Here is a 26,195-nt window from a genome sequence, read left to right on the forward strand (position 1 = left end):
GCGGTTCGTGTAGCGCGCACCGCCTCTCTGCCCTTCCTACCCTCTTCCGTGGACCTCTCATCTACGCTTGGCTCCAGAGAATCCATTCTGCTAGTCTTCTGGTGGTTTTCTGGGTTATTTAGGCAGGTGTAGGTGGAATGTAAGTGATCAGCAGGACGCCGTGAGCTCAGCGTCCTCCTCCGCCGCCATCTTCCCACCTGTATCTACCTTATTTTCCTGTTTCGAATCGTCCTCAAATTCCTCCAATAAACCCTAGTGACTGCATTTTTCTCGTTAATATTATTGTACCTGATATGATCATATTTCATTGAGAATTTAAACAATCAAATCTTAGAAGTGATATTCATGCATCATTTTCTTATGTGCTCTCTTGATCAGGTTTGGAGAATGTATATTTGTAATTAGCCGTGTTGATTTAAAGGAGCAGGCGGGAGAGAGGAGTAGACATGCTGAAGGAGCTCCAGTTCTTCCTGTCGGCCATCCTGCTGCTTGCCTGTGTCTTCTTCTACCAGCTCAGCCTGAAGTCCAGCTGTCTCTTCTCTTGCCTTCCTTCCCAAAAGGCCCAGCAAGACCCGGAAGCCCTCCTGGGCCATGGGCATGGCATTGTGTTCATAGAGACCTCAGAGAGAATGGAGCCAACGCCTCTGGTCTCTTGTGCTGTGGAATCTGCTGCCAAGACTTACCCAGAGAAGCCTGTGGTGTTCTTCATGAAGGGTCTCAACACCACTACACGGCTGCCCTCAAACTCCACTTACCCAGCCTTTTCCCTCCTCTCAGCCATAGACAATGTTTTCCTCTTCCCTTTGGATATGAAAAGGCTGTTTGAAGACACACCATTGCGTTCATGGTACACTCACGTAAGTGTTCAGAGAATCTTAGAATTTCAGTGTTGGGAGGTACCACAAAAAATGAGTCCAATCTCCTCATATTTTGAATAGGTAAACTGAGCATAAGGACTCAGTGTCAGAGATGGGACCAGAACCCAGACCCTGGTCTTCTTTGTACAGGGTTGAGTCCTGATTCAAACAAACAGGAGAGACTTCAGTTAGGTTTATCTCTAGCCTGGTGTCTTTTGCTTCCAGCCTTATTTCTTAGGAACTATGCTTCTCTTGAGACCATTCTTAATGAATGAGTTTTGGTAACTTTTATGGGGGTATAATCACTTATTTTTCACTTATTTAAACCCATATGTGTTAAACTGTTTTTTTTTTTGCATTTGAATGGGAAATGAGGCAATATTTAACTTGAAGATGATGTAAATAGTGAACTCATGAGAAATCAGATGGGGTGCTGCTATATGAGATTGGGTTATATTGAGATACAACCAAGACATGCCAGGAGCTCTTGGGAATTTTGTAATCTTCATCTTAGCAACATAGTATAATAAGGAAATAACATTTCAATTAAATATTTCTCTCACAGAGGGCCCACAATCAGATAACGCTTAAGTAAATTATAGTACAACCACTCAATGATTCCACTATGCAGGCTTTAGCCATGACATCTTATGAAGACTACAACACAATATGGAATAAATACACTTGTATTAGAATGTAATTGTAATTATTTTACCTATGTACCACCCTTCCCCCCAACCACATGGAAGAAAAAAATCCTGAAGAAAATACACAACACACAGTAATAATAGGTGTGTTAGTGTGATTGGATTGGGAGTGCATTTAGTGATGAGAATAAGTTAATTTTATAAATAAAATTATTATTATTATTATTTTTTAATATATGAAATTTACTGTCAAATTGGTTTCCATACAACACCCAATGCTCATCCCAACAGGTGCCCTCCTCAATGCCCATCACCCACCCTCCCCTCCCTCCCACCCCCCATCAGCCCTCAGTTTGTTCTCAGTTTTTAAGAGTCTCTTCTGCTTTGGCTCTCTCCCGCTCTAACCTCTCTCTTTTTTTTTTTCCCCTCCCCCATGGGTTCCTGTTAAGTTTCTCGGGATTCACGTAAGAGTGAACACATATGGTATCTGTCTTTCTCTGTATGGCTTTAATTATTTTAAAAACAAAAAAGTAATTTAAAAATTGGCATCAAAATTATACTATTTGCTTATCCTGTAAAGTTCTTTCTAAGTTCTAATCATAGGCTAGACCAAATGTCAGATGGTAAATACTTAGTAAAGGGGCCAGACAGTGAATACTTAAGGTTTTGCAGGCCAAGAGGCAATATTGAGGCCATTATGGTGGTACTTGTGTTAGTTGCCTATGGCTGCTGTATCAAATGACCACAAACTTGGTGACCTAAACCAACAGAGATTTGTTCTTTTTTGGTGATGGAGGCCAAAAGTGCCAAATCCACTTCACCGAATGGAAATCAGGTGCTGGCAGGGCCCCAGTTCCCAAGGAAGCTCTTAGGAAAAACCCTTCTAGGGGAGATCTGCACATGTCCTTTTCCTCTGTGTGTGTGAACTTTCCCCTTACATCTTTCTTTCTTTCTTTCTTTCTTTCTTTCTTTCTTTCTTTCTTTCTTTCACCACTTTAGTGACGAATGACTGACATATGAAAAGCTGGACAACTTGGTGAGTTTATGATGCGGCTGTTTTTTTGTTTTGTTTTGTTTTCTTAATTTTTTTTTTTTTACATCTGTCTTTAAAGGATACTTGTGATAGCATTTAGGGCCCAAATCAGGACAACCCAGGATAATCTCCCCATCTCAAGATCCTTCATGTGATCACACCTGCAAAGACCCTTTTCTCAAATGCAGTAACATTTACAGGTTCTGGGATGTAGGACCTGGGGTCTTTGAGTGGCCATTATTCAGTCCACTACAGTATTTATATATAAAAAATGAAAACTCCTGTCATGCCCTGCCTCATTCACCTGGGTACTGAGTGTGCTTTCCTGGGTGGAGGACACATTTGAGCCTACTTACTGTCATCTGGAGACATTTACTGGACTAAGCAACTGGCATGTGGGGGAAGTGGTCAGTTTTACTTTTGACTCCATGTGACTTCCATAACCAGGGTGCCCATCTCTTGTCCTGAAGAGCCTGCAAGTCTCAAATTCAGACTCATCAGGAGGTGATGAAGCAGCTCATCAGACTGAGATTTTACCGGCAGCTGCCAGCACAGGGGTCCTAACAAATAGTTGGTGACAAGCGCAGGCCCCTCGGAAGGAGCAGGACAGGCCACAGGCTGGGAAGGCAGGCCCTGGCAGCAGAGAGGGTCCCTGGAGGGGACATGCTGGCTAGGTCCCTGTCGCTCTCAGGGCTAGCCTGCTAGAGGGTGTTCCAGGAGATCTAAACAAGAACAGCTGTCTGTTGGCCTACTTTCCCCACAGCTGGGCTAGACTAACGTTACCTAAACTGTGTTACGCTCCTTACACAAATAAATTTCTGCCCAAATTGTTTTGGAAGGTGAGATGCTGCATTCTACACTGTAAAAAAAATTTTCCCTCATGGACTAATCACGTACATGAAGAGATTAAAGCCTCTGTACTTCTGAACTAAAGAAACAGTAATTTGATTCAACCAGAATCTTCCAAACTTATCTGAGCATGAACACCTCTTTCAGTAGGACATAAATGTTTTCTGAGAGCTGATGTTTCATAGAGCACAGCCTGGGTCTTCTGAGCTGTACCTCAATTTTACAAGGTTGAATTTTAGGAACGAGGTGGGCCCTGGGACACAGAACCCTTAAGTGTCTGCCCCATCTGAGCCCTCAGGGTACTGCACTAAGCCATGCATCTGCAGTGATCACACCATGATAATTTTGGGGTGCTGGTCTGTGACATGTTCTGCTCCATTGGGGATGACCTAATGTGCCATCACTTGCTGGTTTGCTGCACTGATTTGGCAACTGTAGCCTTTAAAGATGTCTGGGGTTGCGTACTGTGGGGTAGGAAGGGGATGAGCAGTCAGAATCCTAATCCCCTTGCTGGAGCTCACCCTTGTGGGAGCTTTTGTGTTTTAGGTAGATTTAGTCCAATGCCCACAAAAAGGCAGGCTTCTTCCTCCTGTGATTTCGTGTGGCTTTTGATATCCTATGTATCTGTTCACTAACACTCACCAATTTACCAAATAATCAATTTTACTTATTTTTACCAAAACCTTATTTTTTTTGGAATGAATGGATTTCTGGAGCCAGACTGGCTGGTTTCAAATTCAGCCTTTGCCTCTCTCGCTTTGGACAAATTACTGAATTTCTTGTTTCTTTTATCTCTTAACTTGAAAAATGGGAATAATCATAATATCAGTCTTTGAGCATTTGTGTAGATTATAAAGAGCTTGGAACAGTTTTTGATAAATTTTGGCTGTTATTATTTATGAGGTTTTCAGCAATTGTATACAATTTTGTGATGTTAACAATTTGTGTAAAGATTCCTGCAAAGTATTAATTGTCTTGCCTTCATTTGGCTTTATAGCAATGATTTTTTTTAATTAAAAATTTTTTTTGTTTAAGGTTTATTTTTGAGAGAGAGAGAGAGAGGGAGACAGAGTGTGAGTGGGGAAGAGACAGAGACAGAGAGGGAGACACAGAATCTGAAGCAGGCTCCAGGCTCTGAGCTGTCAGCACAGAGCTGGATGTGGGGCTCAAACTCATGAACTATGAGATCATGACCTGAGCCAAAGTCGGATGCTTATCCAACTGAGTCACCCAGGTGCCCCTATAGCAGAGTTTTTTTTAAGTGTTTTTTTTTAATGTTTATTTATTTTTGAGAGAGAGAGAGAGAGAGAGAGTATGAGTGGGGTCGGGCAGACACACACACACACACACACACACAGACACACACACACAGAATCTGAAGCAGGCCCTAGGCTCTGAGCTGTCAGCACAGAGCCTGACTCGGGGCTCAAACTCACCAACTGTGAGATCATGACCTGAGTCGAAGTTGGATGCTTAACCAATGAGCAATCCAGGTGCCTCCCTTTAGCAGAGTTTTAAAGAATGTTTATTAAAAAATAAATAAGTAGATAAATAAATAAATAAATAATAAATAAATAAATAAATAAATAAATAAATAATGTTTATTTTGTCAGGGCACCTGGGTGACTCAGTTAAGCGTCTGACTCCTGTTTTCGGCTCTGGTCATAATCTCCTGGTTCGTGCCCACGTTGGGCTCTGTCCTGACAGTGTAGTGTGAAGCCTGCTTGAGATTCTCTCTCTTTCCCTCTCTCTATGCCCCTTACCCAGGCACACTCTCTCCTTCTCTTTCTAAATAAATAAATAAACTTAAAAAAAAGAATGTTTACCTTGTCAAATGCCAAATGTTTATGTTCAATCTTTCTTTACTTTTAATTCATTTATTGGGGCGCCTGGGTGGCTTAGTCAGTTGAGCGTCTGACTTCAGCTTAGGTCATGATCTGATGGTTCATTGGTTTGAGCCCCACATGGTGCTCACTGCTGTCAGCGTGGAGCCCACTTTAGATCCTCTGTCCCCCTCTCTCTCTGCCCTTCCCTTGCTACTGTTTCTCTTTCTCTCTCAAAATTCATTTAAAAAAATTATTTATTTATTTATTTATTTATTTATTTATTTATTTATTTATGTATTTAAGTAGGCTCCATGCCCTGTGTGGAGCCCAGCGTGGGGCTTGAACTCACAACCCTGAGATGAAGACTTGAGCTGAGATCAAGTGTTAGGATCATCCAGTTGTCTCTATTTCAGTCTTTTAATCAATATGTTTCAATCCAGAAAAATCTATTTTGTTTTCTCTATTCAAACTTTTAGCATTCCATTTGAGAAGGTTGCTGTCTATAGTGATTAGTTTTTATTGCCATTTATAAAGATGGTTTTTTATTCTTTTTAGAGTCACTTACTGCTTTGCTCCCTTTTTTAGCATTTGCAGTCACCCTCGACTCCTCTCTCCCCCTCCACATCCAATCCATCCACACCCTGACCCTCTTCATCTTTACCGTGTGCCTAGGATCTGAACATTTCATCTGCCTTCCTAACTTGCCTCTGTGTTTCTGCCCTTGCTGCCTCCCAAGCCCTGCCCCTGTCTGTTTTCCACAGAGGACCCTTTCAAGACTGAGTCAGGTCACGTCACTCCTTTCTTCTAAACCTTCAAGTAATTTCAGTCTTCAGATAACTCCAGTCTACGTGATCCATCCTCCCTCTCCACCCACCCCTCTCTGCTCTCATCTCCTACCCCTCCTTCACTGCCCTGCTTTGGCCACACTACTCTGTTCTCTGTTTCTGCACACAGTGATTGTATTCCTACCTCAGGGCCCTTGAGCTTGCTGAAACCCAAGGTAAGATAGTGTTCCACCCTGCCCCCTTCATATCCTCCTCACCCAGCTGTTTTTCCTTCATAGTCCTTGTGAACACCTGACATATTATATATTGATTTATTTATCGTCTATCTCCTCCAGGTAGGGATTTTTGTCTGTCTGTTCATTGCTCTCTCCCTAGCAGCTATAACAGAGCTTGGCACATTGAAAGTAGGCCCTCAATGGGGTGCCTGGGTGGCTCAATCGGTTAAGTGTCTGACTTCGGCCCAGGTCATGATCGCACACTTCGTGGGCCTGAGCCCCGCGTCAGGCTCTGTGCTGACAGCTGAGAGCCTGGAGCATGCTTCCAATTTTGGCTCTCTCTCTCTCTCTCTCTGCCCCTCCCCCACTTGTGCTCTCTCTCTGGCTCTCAAAAATAAGTAAATGTTAAAAAAAATTTTTTTTAAAGGAAATTAGGGCCTCAATGAATATCATTAAAGGAAATAATTAGTGAGAGAAGGCATGCATGCATTTTAAGATTCTTTTACCAATTTCTCAAGAAGCGTACATATTGATCTATTCTATAGTTTCCTAGTTTACTTTTTCTTTATTAGTTTTTAGCATTTCTAGGACTCAAAAAATTCCTGCTTCACAGTTTCATATTTGTGGTTAAACTACACCCTGCTGAAAATGGCTCATATGGTTTATTGTGAAATCCCTTCAGGGTTTCTTCTTTACCATTCTACTGCTTTAATTAAAAACAAACAAAAACCAAATTCATGAATTCTTTAAAAGCTTGCAAAGTCTGCCCATTGACACTGGTTGCTGTAAACTTTTCACTTACAGGCAAATTTTGGGGTGGAGGTAAGTTTGGTCATTTTGTAAAATTGGGTTTTTGTAAGCAGATTTTCGAGAAGCTGGCTTGCTTCCTTCTCCTCAGCTACCGTGGGCTGGCCTCACGTTGTGACACCCTTCCTTTTTCTCCTGCTGCTGTGGCTGATTTGCACGTGTTCCTGCAGATCAACGCCAGTGTGGAGAGCAACTGGCTCCACGTCAGCTCAGATGCGTCCCGCCTGGCCATCATCTGGAAATATGGCGGCATCTACATGGACACCGATGTCATCTCCATCCGGCCCATCCCTGAGGAGAACTTTCTGGCTGCACAGTCTTCTCAGTACTCTAGTAATGGGGTGTTTGGATTCCTCCCCCACCACCCCTTCCTGTGGGAGTGCATGGAAAACTTTGTCGAACACTACAATTCAGACATTTGGGGCAACCAGGGTCCCAGTTTGATGACAAGGATGTTGAGACTGTGGTGCAAACTTAGAGACTTCCAGGAGGTGAGTGATTTCAGGTGTTTGAACCTGTCCTTCCTACACCCTCAGAGATTTTACCCCATCTCCTATCCAGAGTGGAGGCGCTACTATGAAGTCTGGGACAAAGACCTGAGCTTCAATGACTCCTACGCCCTGCATCTGTGGAACTACATGAACAATGAAGGAAGGACTGTGGTTAGAGGGAGCAACACGCTGGTGGAAAATCTCTGCCGTAAGCACTGTCCCAGGACTTACAGGGACCTGATTCAAAGCCCAGAGGGGTCAGTGACTGGGGAGGTGGGTCCAGGTAACAAATAGAGCCCACACTGGCTCTATGTTATAGAACTGGTTCCTGGAGTGCCAGCGTGCAGCTCATGTCCACGTTCCCCAGGGGTGGGGGGGTTTACCCACGTATTGCTTAGGCTCAGCTTTCTCTGTCTATAATACAAAAATCCCAAAGACCATTGGTGTATAAAATATAGAAGCTTATTTCTCTCTCATGTAAAAGAAGTCTGAAGGCAGGCGATTCGGGGGGGCGGTGTGGTCACTGTGGTCATTGGGGACCCAGGTTTCTTGCATCTCTCTTGTTTGTTATCCTTAGCGTCCATAGCCCCTGGTCTATGTGGCTGCTTGGTATCCAGCCCATTATGTCTGCATTTCAGGCAGCAGGATGAAGGAAGGAGGAACGTACCCCTCCTTTATTTTATGAAAACTTCCTATAAGTACTGTGTAACACTTGCCTTTACATCTCACTCACTCACTGCAAGAGATGCTGAAAAATTTAAGGAGGAAGAGAAGAAAATGGGTGTTAGGAGAGGCAGCTAACGGTTTCGCTACCTGTTAAATTTACTTCTGTAAGATTAATTTCAGCAGAATGGACTAGGGACAAAGAGTCTTGATTTCTGATCCTGACTTTGATATTCATTAGTGAATTCAGTCAATGAATATTAACCAAGCCCCTTCTGTGTGCCAAGCACTGATTTAGTTGCTGAAAATACTGCTGGATCAAGCAGACATGGTTCCGTCTTAGTCAGTTTGGGCTGCAGTAACAAAGTACCACGGACTGGGTGGTTTATAAACAACAGAAATTTATTTTTCACAGTTCTGGAGGCTGGTAGTCCAAGATTAGGGTGCCAGCACAGTCAGGTTCTAGTAAGGATCCTCTTCTGGTGGCAGAGGGCACTTTTCTTGTAGAATTCTCGTATAGGGGAAGGGGTCAAGGGAGCTCTCTGGGGTCCTTTTTATAGAGAAACTAATCCCACTCATGAGGGCTTCACCCTCATGACCTAATTACCTCCCAAAGGCCCCACTTTCTAATATCATCACATTGAGGGTTAGGATTTCAACATATGAATGTTTTTTAACATTTATTCATTTATGAGAGAGAGAGAGAGAGAGAGAGAGAGACAGAGACAGAGACAGAGAGAGAATGAGTGGGGGAGGGAGACACATAATCTGAAGCAGGCTCCAGGCGAGCTGTCAGCACAGAGCCCAACATGGGACTCGAACCCATGAACCGTGAGATCATGACCTGAGCTGAAGTCGGATGGTTAGCCAACTGAGCCACCCAGGAACCCCAATCTATTTATTTTTGAGAGAGAGAAAGGCAGGAGAGGAGCAGAGAGAGAGGGAGACACAGAGTCTGAAGCAGACTCCAGGCTCTGAGCTGTCAGCCCAGAGTCCAACCCAGGGCTCGAACCCACGAACTGTGAGATCATGATCTGAGCCAAAGTTGGACGCTTAACCTACTGAGCCACCCAGGCACCCCTTTCTATTTCTTATTGATTTATAACCACCCTTTGTATATTAAGGACACAAACATTTTTATTATTTTAGTGTAATTTTTTTCAGTTTCTCCCAGCTTGCCATGCCTTGGGTTTGTTTCTAGACGCACAGAGGGTCCTGGTTAGACTGATGCTGCATTTTTCATTTTGCAGGAAAGAACAATTTTTTTTTCCTGAGACAGGCGATCTCTTTTGTAAGTGCATCTATCACCTTTAAGGTGATTTTTTCAGGGAATGTGCTAGAGTATAATTTGTGCCCAAGGAAAAGGTTTGAAGCCCAAGCTTCAGCCAGTTCTTGACATGTCAGAGTGCAGGCCACTTGTTGCAAGGTCCTCAGATTTTTCAAAAGAAATCAGCAAACCAGATTTTTATGTAAAATCTCATTTTGACTATATACCTGTCAATCCATCCATCACCACTGTGAAAACCCAACAACATACTTTTGACCTACGATTACCTCAGTTAGCATTTGCGGCCAGCATCCGGGCATTGGGAGATCTGTCCCATACACCTCAGATGCCCTTCTGGAAGCTAGAGCTGGCTCTGGAGCTGGCTTCTGAGGTGTGATGCCAACAGTTGACAGCAGAGAGCACTCCCATGGTGGGCTGCCTAGGGTCTAAAGTCCACCTTCAATCAGCAGTTGGTTCCACTGCCTCCTGTCACATCCCTAAGTGTAGGAAGGAGACCAGTTGTGACGGTGTCTGTGCTGAGTCAGAGAGCGGGTGTCTGTCACTGGCCTGAGGAAGGGGTGAGAGGCTATGGGGCCAGATGAGAACTGCAGGTATTCAGGACCCACCCTCTTGGTATTCTTCGGAACCTAAAATAGAGCACATAGAAGGCACTCACTAACTCTTGGCTGTATCGAATGTTGAAATGTGGCCCAGTAGGGGAAGGATGTGAAGGTTCCACGTGTGGGAAGTCTTGGTCAGCCAAAGACAGTTTTAGCTTTTGGAATTACTGACAAGGTAGATGAGGCTGTATGTCAAGTTCACTTTCTCACAACAACCCTGCAAAGGAGGGTACCCCAGTTACACAAAGGGGAATTGAGGCTGGTGTAAATGACACATACAAACACACACGGGTACCGCCAGAGCTCCTTTCTGCATACTTCAGGGATCCAGTGGGAAGAGAACTGAGAAACAAATTTTCCAAGCCCCCACAGATTTCAGATTTGTATGAACTCTAGAGGGCACATCACTGACTGCAAGGCCCTGGGCTAAGCCTAGAGATGGCTTAGCTAATTTGGTTCTCATAATGACCCTGCTAGACAGAGTTTATTTTTCCCATTTTACAGAAGGGTTAAGTGACTTTTCCAGGGTTACATAGTTTGGGAATGTGGAAATGTAAATGCATCATTTAAAATGTTTAATTCCAGTATAGTTAACACACAATGTTATATTAGTTTCAGGTGTACAATATAGTGATCCAAAAATTCCATACATCACCCAGTGCTCATCACAAGTGCATTCCCTAATCCTCATCACCTATTTCACCCATCCCCTATCCTCTCCTCTCTGGTAACCATCAGCTTGTTCTATATAGTTAACAGTCTGTTTCTTGGTTTGCCTTTCTCTCTCTCTCTCTTTTTTCCTTTGCTTATTTGTTTTGTTTCTCATTTTTTACAGGGTGTCCTATGCTTATCTTTTTAATGTTTCTTTCTTTTTTTTGAGAGAGAGAGAGAGAGAGAGCATGAGCAGGGGGAGGGGCAGAGAGAGGGGGGGACAGAGGATCCAAAGCAGGCTCCATGCTGATAGCAGTGAGCCTGACATGGGGCTCGAACTCACGAACCGTGAGATCATGACCTGAGACGAAGTCAGAAGTATGATGCTTAACCAAGAGACACCCAGGTGCCCCAGTTTGTTTTGTTTCTTAAATTCCACATATGAGTGAAATCATATGGTATTTTTCTTTCTCTGACTTATTTTGCTTGTCATTATTCTCCCTAGCTCCATCCTTGTTGTTGTAAATGGCAAGATTTCATTCTTTTTTAATGGCTGAGTGATATTCCATTGCGTGTGTGTGTGTGTGTGTGTGTGTGTGTGTATTTGTGTGTATTTGCGTGTGTCCATCACCTCTTCTCTATCCATTCATCTGTTGATGGCATTTGGGCTGCTTCCATAATTTGGCTTTTGTAAATAATGCTGCAATAAACACAGAGGTGCATAAATCCCTTTGAATTAGTGTTTTTGTATTTTTTTTTTTTTTTGGGTAAATACCCAGTAGTGTGATTACTGGATCATAGGGTAGTTCTACTTTTAACTTTTTGAAGAAACTCCATACGGTTTTCCAGAGTGGCTGTACCAGTTTGCATTCCCACCAACAGTGCACAAGGGTTCCTTTTTTCTCCATATCCTCACCAACACTTGTTTTTTGTGTGTTTGATTTTAGCCATTTGGACAGGTGTGAAATGGTATCTCTTTGTAGTTTTGCTTTGCATTTCCCTGATGGTAAGTGACATTGAGCATCTTTTGATGTGTCTGTTGCCTATCTGTATGTCTTCTTTGGAGAAATGTCTGTTGATGTTTTCTGCCCATTTTTTAAAAGAATTGTTATGCCACCTGTTGTTTTTTATATTTTTATGATTTTTTAAAAATCTTTAAACGTTTATTTATTTTTGAGAGAGAGAGACAACGCGGGCAAGGGGCAGAGAGAGAGGGAGACAGAGGATCTAAAGTGGGCTGTGCACTGGCAGCGGAGAGCTGGATGCAGGGCTTGAACTCACGAACCGTGAGATCATGACCTGAGCCAAAGCTGGACACTCAACAGACTGAGCCACCCAGTTGTCCCCTGCCCATTTTTTAATTGGTTGATTTATTTGTCTGTGTGTTGAGTTTTATCAGCTCTTTATATATTGTGGATACTAACTCTTTATTGAATACATCATTTGCAAATATCTTCTATTCGGTAGGTTGCCTTTTAGTTTTGTTGATTGTTTCTCTCACTGTGAAGATTTTTATTTTGACATAGTCCCAATAGCTTATTTTTTCTTTTGTTTCCCTTGCCACAGGAGACATACCTAGAAAATGCTGCTACAGCTGATGTCAGAGAAATTATTGCCTGTGCTTTCTTCTAGGATGTTGTTGTGTCTTTGACCCTAAAGCCTGTGTCTTTGTCTCCCCTCTAGTAGGTGGCAGGAACTCCTGGAGTGAAAAGTGTGCCCTGGCCAAGAGGAAGAGGAGGAACAAGATTCCCCATCAGAGTAGATGGCTTACAGACATCCCTACTGGGTCCTGGTCCTGGCCGGCCAGTTCTTTTTTTCCATTTAAAAAATTGTGGTAAAATATATAGATGCCATAAAATCTACCCTTTTAACCATTGTCAAATGTACAATTCAGTGGCGTTAAGTACATTCAACCAACCCCACCATCCATCTCTAGAACTTCTCCATCATTCCAAATTGAAACTGTACCCGTTGAACAACAACTCCCTATTCCCTACAACCCCCGCCCCAGCCCCTGGTAACCACTATTCTACTTTCTGGAATAGCTCTATGAATTTGACTATTCTAGTTACCTTGTATAAGTGGAATTATATAACATTTCTCCTTTTGCATCTGGTTTATCTCACCTACCGTAGTATTTCCAAGGTTTATTCATAGTGGGGCATGTGTCAGTCCTTCATTATGTTTTAAGACTGAATAACAGTTCATTGTATGTATGTACTACATTTTGTTCATCCATTTATATGTTAACGGACACAAGTTGTTTACACCTTTCGGCTGTTGTGAGTAATGCTGTTATGAACAGGAACGTACAAGTATCTGTTTTAGTCCCTGTTTTAATTCTTTCAACGTTTTTTTTTGTTTTTTGTTTTTTGTTTTGGGACAGAGAGAGACAGAGCATGAACGGGGGAGGGGCAGAGAGAGAGAGGGAGACACAGAATTGGAAACAGGCTCCAGGCTCCGAGCCATCAGCCCAGAGCCTGACGCGGGGCTCGAACTCACGGACCTCGAGATAGTGACCTGGCTGAAGTCGGACGCTTAACCGACTGCGCCACCCAGGCGCCCCAGTCCCTGTTTTAATTCTTTTGAGTATTTACCCAGAAATGGAATCGTCAGATCACATGCTAATTTTATTTTCAATTCTTTGAGGACTCACCATTCTCTTTTTCACAGCAGCTGTACCATTTTATATTCCCACCAGCGATGAAAGGAGGGGTAGCGGCTCCAATTTGTCACATCCTTGCCAACACTTGTTGCCATACACGTTTGCAGATTGAGACTGGAACGGGAGGAAGACCTTTTAAAAAAAAAAAAAAGCCAGAAATCTGAGTCTCAGTAAAGCAATGACTGGCTAGGGATCGGGGACCATATCAGGGGAGAAAGAGTTCTTGGGTCCTGGGTTTCAGAGGCAGATCCACAGGACAAGCTAGAAGGTTGGGGGTTGTGGGTTGCTCGCCATACGGACTAGCTCTGCAACTGCTCCGGCTTTTCAGCAGAACAGCCTTTGTTGTTGTTGTTGGTGGTGGTGGTGGTGGTGGTGGTGTGTGTGGGGGGGTGGCTGTGTAGACCGGAGCACGTCCAGCCTCCCTGGGCTCCACGCGGCCGCCCTCTCAGGAAGGCCTGGGAGCCTTTCTCTTGGATCCTGGATTTTCGCAACGGATTAAACGTGGCATTCCCTCCTTCCCTTCTCCGTAACAACCTAAAAATAGCTCGTCCCGGGGGGAGGCGGATGGGAGAAGCTCCACCCCTGTCTGGGTGGGGTGGGGAGGCAGTCTCGAGAGCGCGAGGCGTCGGAGACCCGGGGGCCTCCGGCTGCTGGTGCGGAAGGCTCTGTCGCCCGCGGGCCCGCAGGTCGGCTGCACGGGGGTGGGCGGCCGGTTCGGTGCCCGCCGGGGAGGGCGTCCGGGCTCCACGACGCTGGGGGAGCATCCCCGGCCAGCGCGGCGGCGAGCGTTCCGGGAACGGCCCCCGGGAGGTCGGGGCGGTGGAGCGAGCCGGGAGGCGGGGCCGGGGCCGGGGCCGAGCTGGGGAGCCCGCACCTCCGGACCTCTGCCGGCTCCGCCGGCTCCGGCGGCCCCCAGGAGAGCGGGGCTGCGTGGGAAAACTATGGCAGGAATTCGGCTCGGGAGGGGTGCGGGTGGGGAGCGCCCTCGCCGTCCGAGCTGTGGATGCCGCGGGCTGCCGGAGGTTAAACATTAGCGACGCCCCGCAGGGGACCAGCCGGCGGAGCTGGGGCTCTGGACCGCCGCTTCCTGCTCCCCGCGTGGGCCCCCAAATCCAGCTCTCTCGGCCTGCCCTGGACCGAGGTACCCCGGGAGGGAAGCAGGAGTGACTGCACCCCCAGGATTGGGCTTCCCTGGGTGGACAGACTTGGATGCTTACTTTTTGAAAAAAGTAAAATGGTTTGGGGGGCTTGATGCTCTGAGTTCTGCAGGTAAAAGGGGATCTTTTGATAATGAGGTGATTTAAAAACAAACACATTGGCATCTTGGTTTGTCCCTCTTGCGCTCTGGGGCTGGAGTTTAGCAGGAGGCAGCACAATGGTATTTTCCTTTTGAAGTCGATGCAGATGAAGTCCAGGGGAGACTTGCTTTGTACAGGACGGAATGAGGATCCAGAAGGGGGTCTGGAGGGCTTGGACAAGGGCTGGCCTTCAGCCAGCACCCTAAGGGCCCGGCCCCTACCTGCCCCTCCATTGTTCACGGAATTTGATTTCTAACAGCACAGCACTTGGAAGAGAAGCCTGGTGAATGAGGTGCTTTCACTGTGGCCTCTCACACTTTTCATCTGCAGACAGAGTGGGTGGTCTCCCTCCTCTGTCAGGGTCCCTCATCACTTCCTTCTGTCCCCCTGGAGCTGAGGACTGGCCAGTGAAAACAACCCCACTTACAGAAGGCCAGTCCTACAGTCAAGTGGTTGATAAACAGTCTTTTTTTTTTTCCTGTCTCTGTCAGCACCAGGGGTCTAGAGACATCTTCCTCATGTGGAGATACTTTTGGATACTGTCCAACTTGATAAAATGGTCCCACAGAGGTATATGCTTCAGGTTGGGAACAGAAGCCTGAATTCCTTTGTGGAATATAACTGGCTTCTGCCACAGAGCTGGGGTTTGGTCAAAAGGCCTGTGGCTCAGTGGACACTGACAGGAGCAGGGAAGGGGGCAACTTGGTGGGCTGTTCCGAAACCCCTGGCAGGCCCCTTTCGTAAACGGCCAGTCCTGGTTAGCAGGGTTGACTACCTGCAATGCCAGCTGTACCTAGGCCTTGCGCCTCTAGGGGGGGTTTCTGTGGGGGCTCCATGGGAAAGAAAGCGTCAGTATATTCTACACTGGTATTCTTTTAGATGTGAAAAGCAGTAGTGAGTTTTGACAATTCTGTACCTAGGAAGATAGGTCATGTCGGTTTGTAGTCTTCCTCCCTAAAATACTCCTAAGCAAGGCCAGTCAAAGCCCTTCCCCCAATTTTTATTTTATTAAAATTTTTTTCATGTTTATTTATTTGAGAGAGAGAGAGAGAGAGAGAGAGAGAGCGCGGGGTAGAGGCAGAGAGAAAGGGAGTCACGGAATCCAAAGCAGGCTCCAGGCTCTGAGCTGTCAGCAGAGAGCCTGATGCGGGGCTGGAACTCATGAACCTCGAGATCATGACCTGAGCTTAAGTCCGACAGTTAAGTGACTGAGCCACCCATATTTTTGACAAAACTATTGGTGCCGTTTTTTAAAAATGCCTCCTTAGAGGAAAATACAGGCTTCCAGTTATGGAGTAAGTCAACAGAATAAAAAGCAGAGCATTAGGGATACAGTCAGTGATACTGTAGTAGATGGAATGGGACAGGTAGTAGCTACTCTGTTTGTATGTAGCTACTGTGTATGCTATGTTTGTGAACATAACATAATGGATAAACTTGTCAAATCACTAGGTTGTACACTTGAAACAAATGTGTAACATTGTGTGTCAACTACACTAAAGAATAAAGATAGGGGCGCCTGGGTGGCGCAGTCGGTTAAGTGTCCGACTTCAGCCAGGTCACGATCTTGCGGTCCATGAGTTCGAGCCCCGCGTCAGGCTCTGGGCTGATGGCTCAGAGCCTGGAGCCTGTTTCCAATTCTGTGTCTCCCTCTCTCTCTGCCCCTCCCCCGTTCATGCTCTGTCTCTCTCTGACCCAAAAAAAAAAAAAAAAAAAAAAAAGAATAAAGATAGAAAACTACCTCCTTAAAGTTCCTGGGAATGGAAGCCAGCTGTAAGGGAGAGAGCGGTTCGCTACTTGTTGGTTCTGGGAGTGGGTGCAGACCCCAGGAAGGGCAAGAGGGAGTGGGAAAGGTACACCTTTCTTTAGAAAACAACAGAATCAGGGAATAAGGCTAAGATCTGTAATGATAATGTTCTAGAAGAGCTCTTGAGTCACTCTCATCTCCTTTGGGATCCCCAGGGCTCCCTCGTCTTTGATGTGAGCATAGCTTGTTTGCAAACTGTGTGAGGGTTTCCTTGGCAGCCATAACAGTGAGCACTAATGACATGCCTGGGCTTCCCAGGGCGTGTACTGCTGAAGGTGGCTCAGGAGCCAGGGCACCTTGACTCTAACAGCTGCTCTTGGCTGCGTTCTTGAAGGAGCAGAAGAGACAGTAAGGTGGCAGCGGCAGTGGTATAGTTAGCTGTCAATTTGTATTAGAATCAGCCATTTGATTGATTTTGTGCAAGTTATCTTTGACAGATTATAGGTGGGCAGGTTTCAGAAGAACCGTAAAGTCTTCAGGAGTTGTTCCTCCGTGGGATGGCTGCCTCGTGAGGTGGTGAGCACCTCATCACGGTGGGTGTGCAAGGCAAGAAAGCTTTCTTTCTTGGCTGTGGGATTGCCCCAGGTAGAAACCATCTCTTCAGTAATGAAGCAACCTTGGAATGTTAGCATAAATAGCATTCTTTGGGGTCCACTAATGCATGGCATTGATCTAGGATTGGAAGTTTCCTGGGACCCCATCAAAACATCTAGAGACGGTTAACATGGCTTCAGATTTCGTAATGACAGCAAGTCATTTCTGCCTTGTGTTTCTATTTCCAGATGTGGGGACAGCTGTCTGCTGATAACTCAGTCTGGAGAAAGCACTGTGTTCCTGCCTGTGGGGGGTGTGTGGTTTCCAGGTAACCTGCAGCACTCTTATTTGGCTTTGTCTCCTGCCATCCCAATCTGGACGCAAGCTGTGGAGTTGAGTCGTGTTCAGCTACGCTCTGTGGAGATACAGAGAAAATTTCGAGTCTCCGGCACTGGTCCTCTTGTGATTTCCTGTAAAATCTTTCCGTTCTCGGAGATTGGACAAGAGATCTCAGGTACTGTCATTTCCATGATGGGAAGTAATCTACGTGCCATCATCATCATCATCATTGGGAGGTAGTTTGGCATAACTCCAAAGCCTTGGAGTCAGAATCTGATTCGAATTTTGGCTTCAGATTTTAGCAGTTGAGTGAGTTGGGGCAGGTCTTTTAGCTTTTCTGAGCCTCGGTTTCTACATTTGTCAGATGAGGCAGATCAGAGCTACATACAAGGTTGTATGATGGGTAGAAATAGCAAGGCTGGCACAGTGCCTGGTACACAGAAACTTTGACAGTTCTGTTCAGGTGAATAGCAAGCTGGAGTACAAGTAATATGCTAGGGGTTAGAATACAACAGATATGAATAAGCCCTGGGGGACCTTATAGCTGGGGGAGAAGGGGAGGAGAAGGGAGACAGGAATGTCCTGGTATGGCCTCTCCTTGGTACACCCACTGCACCCTGTCCTAGCTCCTACCCTGGCACTTACCAGTCTGTAGGGTAATTTTTGTGTATTTTTCTGTCATTCTAGAGAACTCTGGAGCCAGACACCGTCATTTACTAGTTGTATGAGTGTGGGAAAGTCTTTTGCCCTCTTGGGTCACCTCTGAGTTTCTTCATTTGTACCCTGGGTTGTAGTGAGAACTAAGTGGGATAGTGCATGGTGAGCCTTATAACTGTGTGGAGCACACACTTCCAGAACTGCTAACTGGTTTCATTAACAACAGAGGGACTGTTGCCTGGGTCGCCATCAACTCTGAATGCCAGTCATGGTGCCTGGCACTTAATAGGGGCTCAGGAGTCATTTGTTGATGACAGATTTGCACAGCCACACCAGTACAGACCGGAGTGTGGCCAGGTGCCCAAAGGAGTGTACACCCTGCTCTGGGAGCCCGGGGGAGGGGCAGGGAGTTCTGACTGTGAGCCTGGGAGGGATTTATGGTGGCTGTCAGGTGTGAGGAAAGCCTTGAAGCGTGCGTTCATTCACGGGCAGTGGGAGCAGGAGGATGTGGTGCAGGTCCATCTCTACCAATAGGCAGCATGATAGTGGCTAAGAGGTCAGACTCTGTAGCCAGGCTGCATAGGTCTGGATCTTGCCTCTTGTGTCTGGGGCAAACTTCTTTACTTCTTTGTGGTTTGGATAATATTAGTACCCCCTTGAGGGCTTGTCCTGAGGATTACAGGGGTTATTCTTTTTTAAATTCTTGTTTATTTTGAGAGAGAGAGAGCGCACATATGCAAGCACAGGCAGGGGAGGGGCAGGGAGAGAGGGAGAGAGAATCCCAAGCAGGCTCTGCGTTGTTAGCGCAGAGCCTGTCGTGGGGCTCGATCTCACGAACTGTGAAATCATGACCTGAGCCAAAATTAAGAGCCGGATGCTTAACCAACTGAGCCACCCAGGCGCCCCTACATGAGTTATTTTTTATAAAGCACTTAAAAACAGGGCCTATAAATAAATATGCCAGAGATATAAATGTGTGGACAGTAAGTAATATTGTAAGTGGGAGATGCAGCTAGAAAGCTGGTTTGAAAACAGTTCATAAAGGTCTTTGAATATCTTTTTAGGTACTAGAATTTAGAATTAGCCAATGAGGGACACATAAATCCATTTCCATATGGCTGAAGCCCAGTGATGGCTGCCCCTTTTAAGATTTTATTTTGGGGCGCCTGGGTGGCACAGTCGGTTAAGCGTCCGACTTCAGCCAGGTCACGATCTCGCGGTCCGGGAGTTCGAGCCCCGCGTCGGGCTCTGGGCTGATGGCTCAGAGCCTGGAGCCTCTTTCCGATTCTGTGTCTCCCTCTCTCTCTGCCCCTCCCCCGTTCATGCTCTGTCTCTCTCTGTCCCAAAAATAAATAAACGTTGAAAAAAAAAATTAAAAAAAAAAAGATTTTATTTTATTATTATTTTTTATTAAAAAAAATTTTTTTTGTCGCTCCTTATCAGGGAAATACAAATCAAAACCACACTCAGGTATCACCTCACGCCAGTCAGAGTGGCCAAAATGAACAAATCAGGAGACTATAGATGCTGGAGAGGATGTGGAGAAACGGGAACCCTCTTGCACTGTTGGTGGGAATGCAAATTGGTGCAGCCGTTCTGGAAAGCAGTGTGGAGGTTCCTCAGAAAATTAAAAATAGACCTACCCTATGACCCAGCAATAGCACTGCTAGGAATTTATCCAAGGGATACAGGAGTACTGATGCATAGGGCCACTTGTACACCAATGTTCATAGCAGCACTCTCAACAATAGCCAAATTATGGAAAGAGCCTAAATGTCCATCAACTGATGAATGGATAAAGAAATTGTGGTTTATATACACAATGGAATATTACATGGCAATGAGAAAAAATGAAATATGGCCTTTTGTAGCAACGTGGATGGAACTGGAGAGTGTGATGCTAAGTGAAATAAGCCATACAGAGAAAGACAGATACCATATGGTTTCACTCTTATGTGGATCCTGAGAAACTTAACAGGAACCCATGGGGGAGGGGAAGGAAAAAAAAAAAGAGGTTAGAATGGGAGAGAGCCAAAGCATAAGAGACTGTTAAAAACTGAGAACAAACTGAGGGTTGATGGGGGGTGGGAGGGAGGAGAGGGTGGGTGATGGGTATTGAGGAGGGCACCTTTTGGGATGAGCACTGGGTGTTGTATGGAAACCAATTTGTCAATAAATTTCATAAAAAAAAATTTTTTTTTAACATTTATTTATGTTTGAGACAGAGAGAGACAGAGCATGAACAGGGGAGGGGCAGAGAGAGAGGGAGACACAGAATCTGAAACGGGCTCCGGGCTCCAAGCTGTCAGCACAGAGCCCGACGCGGGGCTCAAACTCATGGATCGTGAGATTGTGACCTGAGCCGAAGTTGGCTGCTCAACCGACTGAGCCACCCAGGCGCCCCTATTATTTTTTATTTTAGAGAGAGAGAGAGAGCACAAGTGGGGATGGGGTTGGAGAGACAGAGAGAGAGAGAGAGAGAGAGAGAGAGAGAGAGAATCTCAAGCAGGCTCCATGCTCAGCATAGAGCTTGATGTGAGGCTCAATCTGATGACCTTGGGATCATGGCCTGAGCTGAAATCAAGAGTTGGTTGCTCACCCCACTGAACTGCTGCCCCTTTTACACAGGGTGTGCACTCCCCATTTTGCCACAATCCCCAACACTTCCTAGTACAGTCGTTCTGAATCAATAAATCTGGGGGTTTGCATTTCTAACAAGTTCCCAGCTGCTGCTGCTACTAGTTGGGACCAGTTTGAGAACCACTGCCTAATTGTATCTTGGACACTCGAGTAGGGAATCATTTGTTATATTTCCTGCATTTAATGCTACCTTCCTGGCTCTAGGAGAGTTTGGATTTGCAATTTCTGGTATATCAGTATTAGAAGGCTGGATCTAAAGGTCCCAAGAGAGAGATGGGCCAGCAAGAAAGAGATTTGGGAGTGGCTGAGGCTCAGCCTGAAGCAGGCCTTCGGTAGCTGACGCTGTGGGTATGTGTGAGCTCATCTTCTGGGAGAGTGTGCAAGGAGGGATGGGTTGTGAATGAACAACTGAGTATCACGAGGGCATTGCCCACCCACAACTCTTCCCCACGTTAAAGGAAGGGGAAAAAGATAGTAACTGTTCCAGGAAAAGGCTAGAAGAAACATTCGAAAAGGTGGGAGAAGTGAGAGAGTTGCTGGTGGAGCATTCTTGGCCTTAATCTTAGAGAGAGGACTGTGGGCAAACCTCTGAGGCTAAAGCTTAAATAGTTAAATGGTGAGCTCTAGGTGAGCTCCCAGTCTGGGGAAGGATAGGAAGCAGGTGTCCAGTTACCCCACGGCATGCCTGGTAACCTGCTGTTGCTCTGAGGCATAGCTTGTTGTGGCAATTGTCTCTGGGGCTGCAGTGACACAGCGGCAGCTTGGAGCTGAGCATGGTAAGTATCATGTCTCCTGTCTCCTTTTTTTTTTTTTTTTAATTTTAAGTAGTGCAACATGTTAAGTAGAAATGAGCTGATCTTCTCATGGCCATGATGGGGGTGCACGTGGCTGGATAGTTTTGGTTTTGGAGTATATTTGGGGGAGGGGTATCTGAGAAAGGGAAGCATGGGAGTTAAAGTGGAAAAGGTGGGTGAGTGGCGGCCTGTGAGCAGTCTTCAAGGCCGGGCTGAGGGGTTTGGACATTGTACTGTGGCAACATGGGGCACGCTGAGATCCTGTGTGGAGGGCGGATGTGTAGTTAATATACCTCGGTAACCCCAGTGCTGGGCACCAGGCCTGGCACCACTAGGCATGCTGTGAATGAGGGAGGGTGGTGAGTGAATGAATGAAGGAGTTTGAGGCATAAGGGGTCATGATCTGATCAAAGCGAAGTTTTAGGACAAACAGCTTTAAGAATCAGTGTTCGGAGTCCACTTTGGAGCCAGATGCACCTCCAACCGTACTTCAGCTCTGGCCCCCTAACCTGGGACAACACTCCTAACTTCTCCAGACGTCAGTTTCCTGTCTGTAAAATGGGAACAGTGATACCTGTTTGTAAATTTGTATGTAGAGGTCGTGTGTGGCACAGAGGCTGGCCCTCGATACTCCGGGGCCCGAACGTTACTGAGTGCCTTCGCCTTGCACCTCCTCCAGTTCTCAAGGACCCTATGGGGAGGTAGGGCAGGCCATCACGCCTGTCCCTGTCTTTCTCAGGTGAAGGCTCAGGAGGTCAGGGGTCTTTCCTGGAGGCCTTCCCCACCTTGCAAGCCTAGCCCCACCATTCCTTCAAGGCCTTTCTCCTTCATGAGGTCAGTGACCTCTCTCGTGACTTTCTCTTGTGCTGAAAAGTCTCATCTAGAAAGAACTTGATTAAATAGGGTCACCTGTACTTCTTGTTGCCCCTGTCAGATTCAAAGTTCAATGGCAGAAATTGTATTTTTTTTTAAGTTTTTTTTTTTAAGGTTTATTTATTTTTGAGGAAGAGAGAGACAGAATGTGAGCAGGGGAGGGGCAGAGAGAGAGGGAGACACAGAATCTGAAACAGGCTCCAGGCTATGAGCTGTCAGCACAGAGCCCGATGCGGGGCTTGAACTCACAAACGGTGAGATCCTGACCTGAGCCGAAGTCGGACGCCCAACCAACTGAGCCACCCAGGCGACCCAGAAACTGTATTTTTTAAATAAAAATTATAAAAGTAATAGATGATGATAGTAAAGAACTTTGAATAGTATCGAAAGGTGGAAAGTGGAAAATCAGTCTTCAGCTTCCATTCCCACTCCCAGAGACAACCATTGCTCACAGATTGTTTATTTTTACGGAAATACCATAGTCTATGCTTACAAAATGTTGGAGATAATGAATCATATATAGGAATCATAAATTAGTATATTTTATTTAATTATTATTATATATGAGTAACAACTTTGAATCATTCATATATGTGTATGTACATGCATATATATTATTTATGTACCATTACCATTATTGGTCTGTATAAGGCTTCCCTGTCTATCCATTTCCTATTGATGCATTTTCCATCTATTTATTTATTTATCCCTGTTTCACACCCCATTTCCTTCCTCCTTTATAGGCAACCATTCTAATGTGGGATATATCTATACATCTGTATAGAATATACAGGTATAGATATATCAAATAGATATAGGTAGATGCAGATGTGAGATATACATATATTTATTTTTGCATATTATTATTAGATATGATTATATTAATTATCATTCAAGCAGATAGGGATATATCTCTGTGTGTGTATATACATACACACACACTCATTCTGTATCAGTGCATGAATAGTAGCCTTATTCTTTTTTTTTTAAAGTTTATTTATTTATTTTGAGAGAGAGAATGTGCATGCGAGCAGGGGAGGGGCAGAAAGAGAGGGAGACAGAATTCCAAAAGGCTCTGCACTGACAGTGCAGAGCCCAACATGGGCCTCAATTTCACGAGCTGTGAGATCATAATCTGAGCCGACATCAAGAGTCCGATGCTTAACCGACTGAGCCACCCAATAGTTGCCTTATTCTTATCATTACCTGCATAGTATTTCATTGTATAGAGATACCATTTGTATCCCCTCTAGTACTTTGTGCTTCACTTTCTTATATTTTTTCTTGTACTTTGCTGTTACAAACAACACAACAAGGATGGTTTTTGCACAGGCACCGTTGCACACTTGTATAAGTTTATCTTATACAAGTATAATTCTTAGTAGTGGAATTTTCCTTTTAAAACCCTATTGCTACTATCAGTTTACTCCTTAGAGAGAACAGTTTCTGTGACTACCTAGAGAGTGCAGAGGAGAATCTGAGTCTTTTGACAACAAATTGGGCCTCTTTTCTCAACCAGTAGGTTTGAAAAAAAGACCATGGTGGATTGAGCACAGTCTGTGTGCAGAGACATGGCTGCCACATCAAGTGTCCCCATCATTTTGCTCATATCCCACCAGAGAGCATAGTTGTAGGGTCACCCTTTGCAGCTGGGGCCACTGGGAGACGTAGCCCACTCCTGTTCCGCTACAATCTTGCAGTTACAGGAGGGAGGACGGGATGTGGGGGAAGTTAGGCGGCTCTGTCTCCCACGGCAAGTTATTGGACTTTATCCTGAAATCACTTTGGGTTGTAGAAGGACCACTTAGCCATTTGATGGCTCCCTTTGACGAAGACCTCCGGCAGGCACTCTTGCAGTGGACTTCGGTATGGGGCATGGTGGAGGGGGCACTCCATGCCTCATTCCTAACCACAAGCCTGCAAAGTAGGCCCCCTGCTCCCCAGTGGACACAGAAGGCTTCAGGATATGAACCTGTGATCTGAATCCACATCTGTGTGATTATAAGGCCCACACCCTGGCCTTACACCTCTCTCGCCGTGCCCGAGCATGCAGGCATACTACAGCTGTTGCACACGTCCCTCACCTCACCCCACTTAGGCTCTTGCTGGCCACGTGTGTAGCACGCGTGGCCACATGCATCTTGCCTAACTTGGACTCTTTTCTCCTTTTCCAGGCCTTCTCTCAGCTCCTCTGCCTGCTGCCGTGGCCTTGGTGGCACCCTCCCTCAGTGGTCAGCCCGGGGCTTCCTCAGCCCATGCAGTCCCCTGCTACCACTGCTGAGGGCCTCAGTGGCCCTCCCTTTGGGGCCTACCCACTCCCTACCTTCAAGTTCCAGCCTCGCTCTGAGAGTGTGGACTGGAGGCGCATCAGCGCCCTGGATGTGGACCGCGTGGCACGGGAGCTGGATGTGGCCACCCTGCAGGAGAACATCATGGGTGTCACCTTCTGCAATTTGGACCGGGAGGTGTGCAGCCGCTGCGGGCAGCCCGTGGACCCGGTGCTGCTCAAGGTGCTGCGCTTGGCTCAGCTCACCATTGAGTACCTGCTGCACTGCCAGGATTGCCTGAGCGCCGGCGTTGCCCAGCTTGAGGCCCGGCTGCAGGCCAGCCTGGGGCAGCAGCAGCGAGGCCAGCAGGAGCTGGGTCGCCAGGCCGACGAGCTCAAGGGCGTGCGGGAGGAGAGCCGCCGGCGTCGCAAGATGATCGGCACCTTGCAGCAGCTGCTCCTGCAGACGGGGGTCCATGGCTACCACACGGTGAGGAGTCTTTGCAGGGTGGGAGATAGGAGGTCGCCCGGCCCCTTGGGCAGTTCCGCCGCCCTGGGCCCCGGGGTTGCTGGGGGCCATGCTTACTGAGGTTAGAAGCAGATGTTAGAGATGTCTCATCAAGTTCTACACAGTGTGTGTGTGTGTGTGTGTGTGTGTGTGTGTAGATTGCATATGTGTGGCAGGTGTGTATATGAAGGATGTGTGTGCATATGTGTGCTTGTGGAGAGGGCGCATGTACAGGATGTGCATGTGTGAATGTATATGGAGGATGTGTGAGTGAATATGTGTGTCTTAACGTGTGAATGTTTGGAGCATACATCTGTGCATGATATGTGTGATATGCAGTATATAGAGTATGTGGTGTGTAACGTGCTTGTGTGTGAAAGTGTGTATATAAAGATGTATTTATGGTGTGTGTGAATGAATGAAAGATGTATATGTGTGTAAAGGTGTATGTATTTATGGAGGGCAGGAGCGTATGTTTGAAGGGTTTGTGTGTGCATGTAGCAGTGTGATATGAAAAGGTGTGTGTAAGAGGGGTGTGTGTGTGTGTGTGTGTGTGTGTGTAGAATTGGTGTGTAGCAAGGGACTGGTATTGCCAGGCCCATTCCGACATGTTCAGCCAAGTGACAGTTCATTATCCAGAGTGGCATTTGAACATTTGCAGCTGCATGGAAAGTGTGGACTGGGGACAGTTGCAGTTTGGTGAATTGTCATGGTGGCCAGGCCCTGTGCCGAGTTCTGAGGGTGCAGGCACAAGTCATGTTCATTCAAGTTTTCAAGAAATTCATAGTTTAGGGGTGGGTGGTGGGATGGAAGGAATATATGGTGCAATATTAATTGAATGGTAATTGATATAACTAATATAATGTCAATTATGATAAAAAGGGTCAGAATCTTTTAGTAGTAAGTGACAAAACAGCAGTCTGAGTTGGCTTAGGCCAATAAGGAATTTATTGGTTAATTTCACTGAAAAATCCAGAGCCATGGTGGGACTCAGGTATGGGTTGTCCTTGGAATCAGACAGTGACACTAGAATTTAGTTTATCTGTGGCTCTTGGCGACTCTTCCTCAGTGTGGGTTCCATTCTTAGAAAGCTGCTGTCTGTG

At 45.9% G+C, this 26,195-nt stretch overlaps 2 protein-coding genes and 1 long non-coding RNA gene across 7 annotated transcripts in view; 2 read left to right on the plus strand and 1 right to left on the minus strand.

Annotated features, from left to right (window-relative positions):
- Positions 1–446: 446 nt before the first annotated feature.
- On the plus strand, positions 447–7,972 carry A4GNT (alpha-1,4-N-acetylglucosaminyltransferase). Its single transcript, XM_043595317.1, has 2 exons — positions 447–857; positions 7,190–7,972. Exons 1-2 carry the CDS (start codon positions 447–449, stop codon positions 7,802–7,804), a joined length of 1,026 nt encoding a protein of 341 aa, XP_043451252.1. The 3' UTR covers positions 7,805–7,972.
- Positions 7,973–9,292: 1,320 nt separating this feature from the next.
- Positions 9,293–13,503, minus strand: LOC122491946. The gene is made up of 2 exons (XR_006299489.1): positions 13,368–13,503; positions 9,293–10,087 (listed from the first exon to the last, which is right to left on the minus strand). It is a non-coding gene; the product is annotated as an uncharacterized LOC122491946 (long non-coding RNA).
- Positions 13,504–13,976: 473 nt separating this feature from the next.
- Positions 13,977–26,195, plus strand: part of DZIP1L (DAZ interacting zinc finger protein 1 like) — a 44,253-nt gene continuing 32,034 nt past the window's right edge. Inside the window, exons 1-3 of one of the 5 annotated variants that reach the window (XM_043595321.1) lie at positions 13,977–14,062; positions 17,264–17,529; positions 24,493–25,074. In XM_043595321.1, coding sequence (XP_043451256.1) covers positions 24,574–25,074 — 501 coding nt within the window. In that variant the 5' untranslated portion in view covers positions 13,977–14,062; positions 17,264–17,529; positions 24,493–24,573. Of the gene's footprint in view, positions 14,063–14,267; positions 14,518–17,263; positions 17,530–20,530; positions 25,075–26,195 lie in introns of those variants that run through there. The other 4 variants (XM_043595319.1, XM_043595318.1, XM_043595322.1 and 1 more) reach the window with 4 other exon arrangements.

This window comes from Prionailurus bengalensis, chromosome C2 (genome assembly GCF_016509475.1).
Source record: "Prionailurus bengalensis isolate Pbe53 chromosome C2, Fcat_Pben_1.1_paternal_pri, whole genome shotgun sequence".
In the NCBI taxonomy this organism is placed as follows: domain Eukaryota; kingdom Metazoa; phylum Chordata; class Mammalia; order Carnivora; family Felidae; genus Prionailurus; species Prionailurus bengalensis.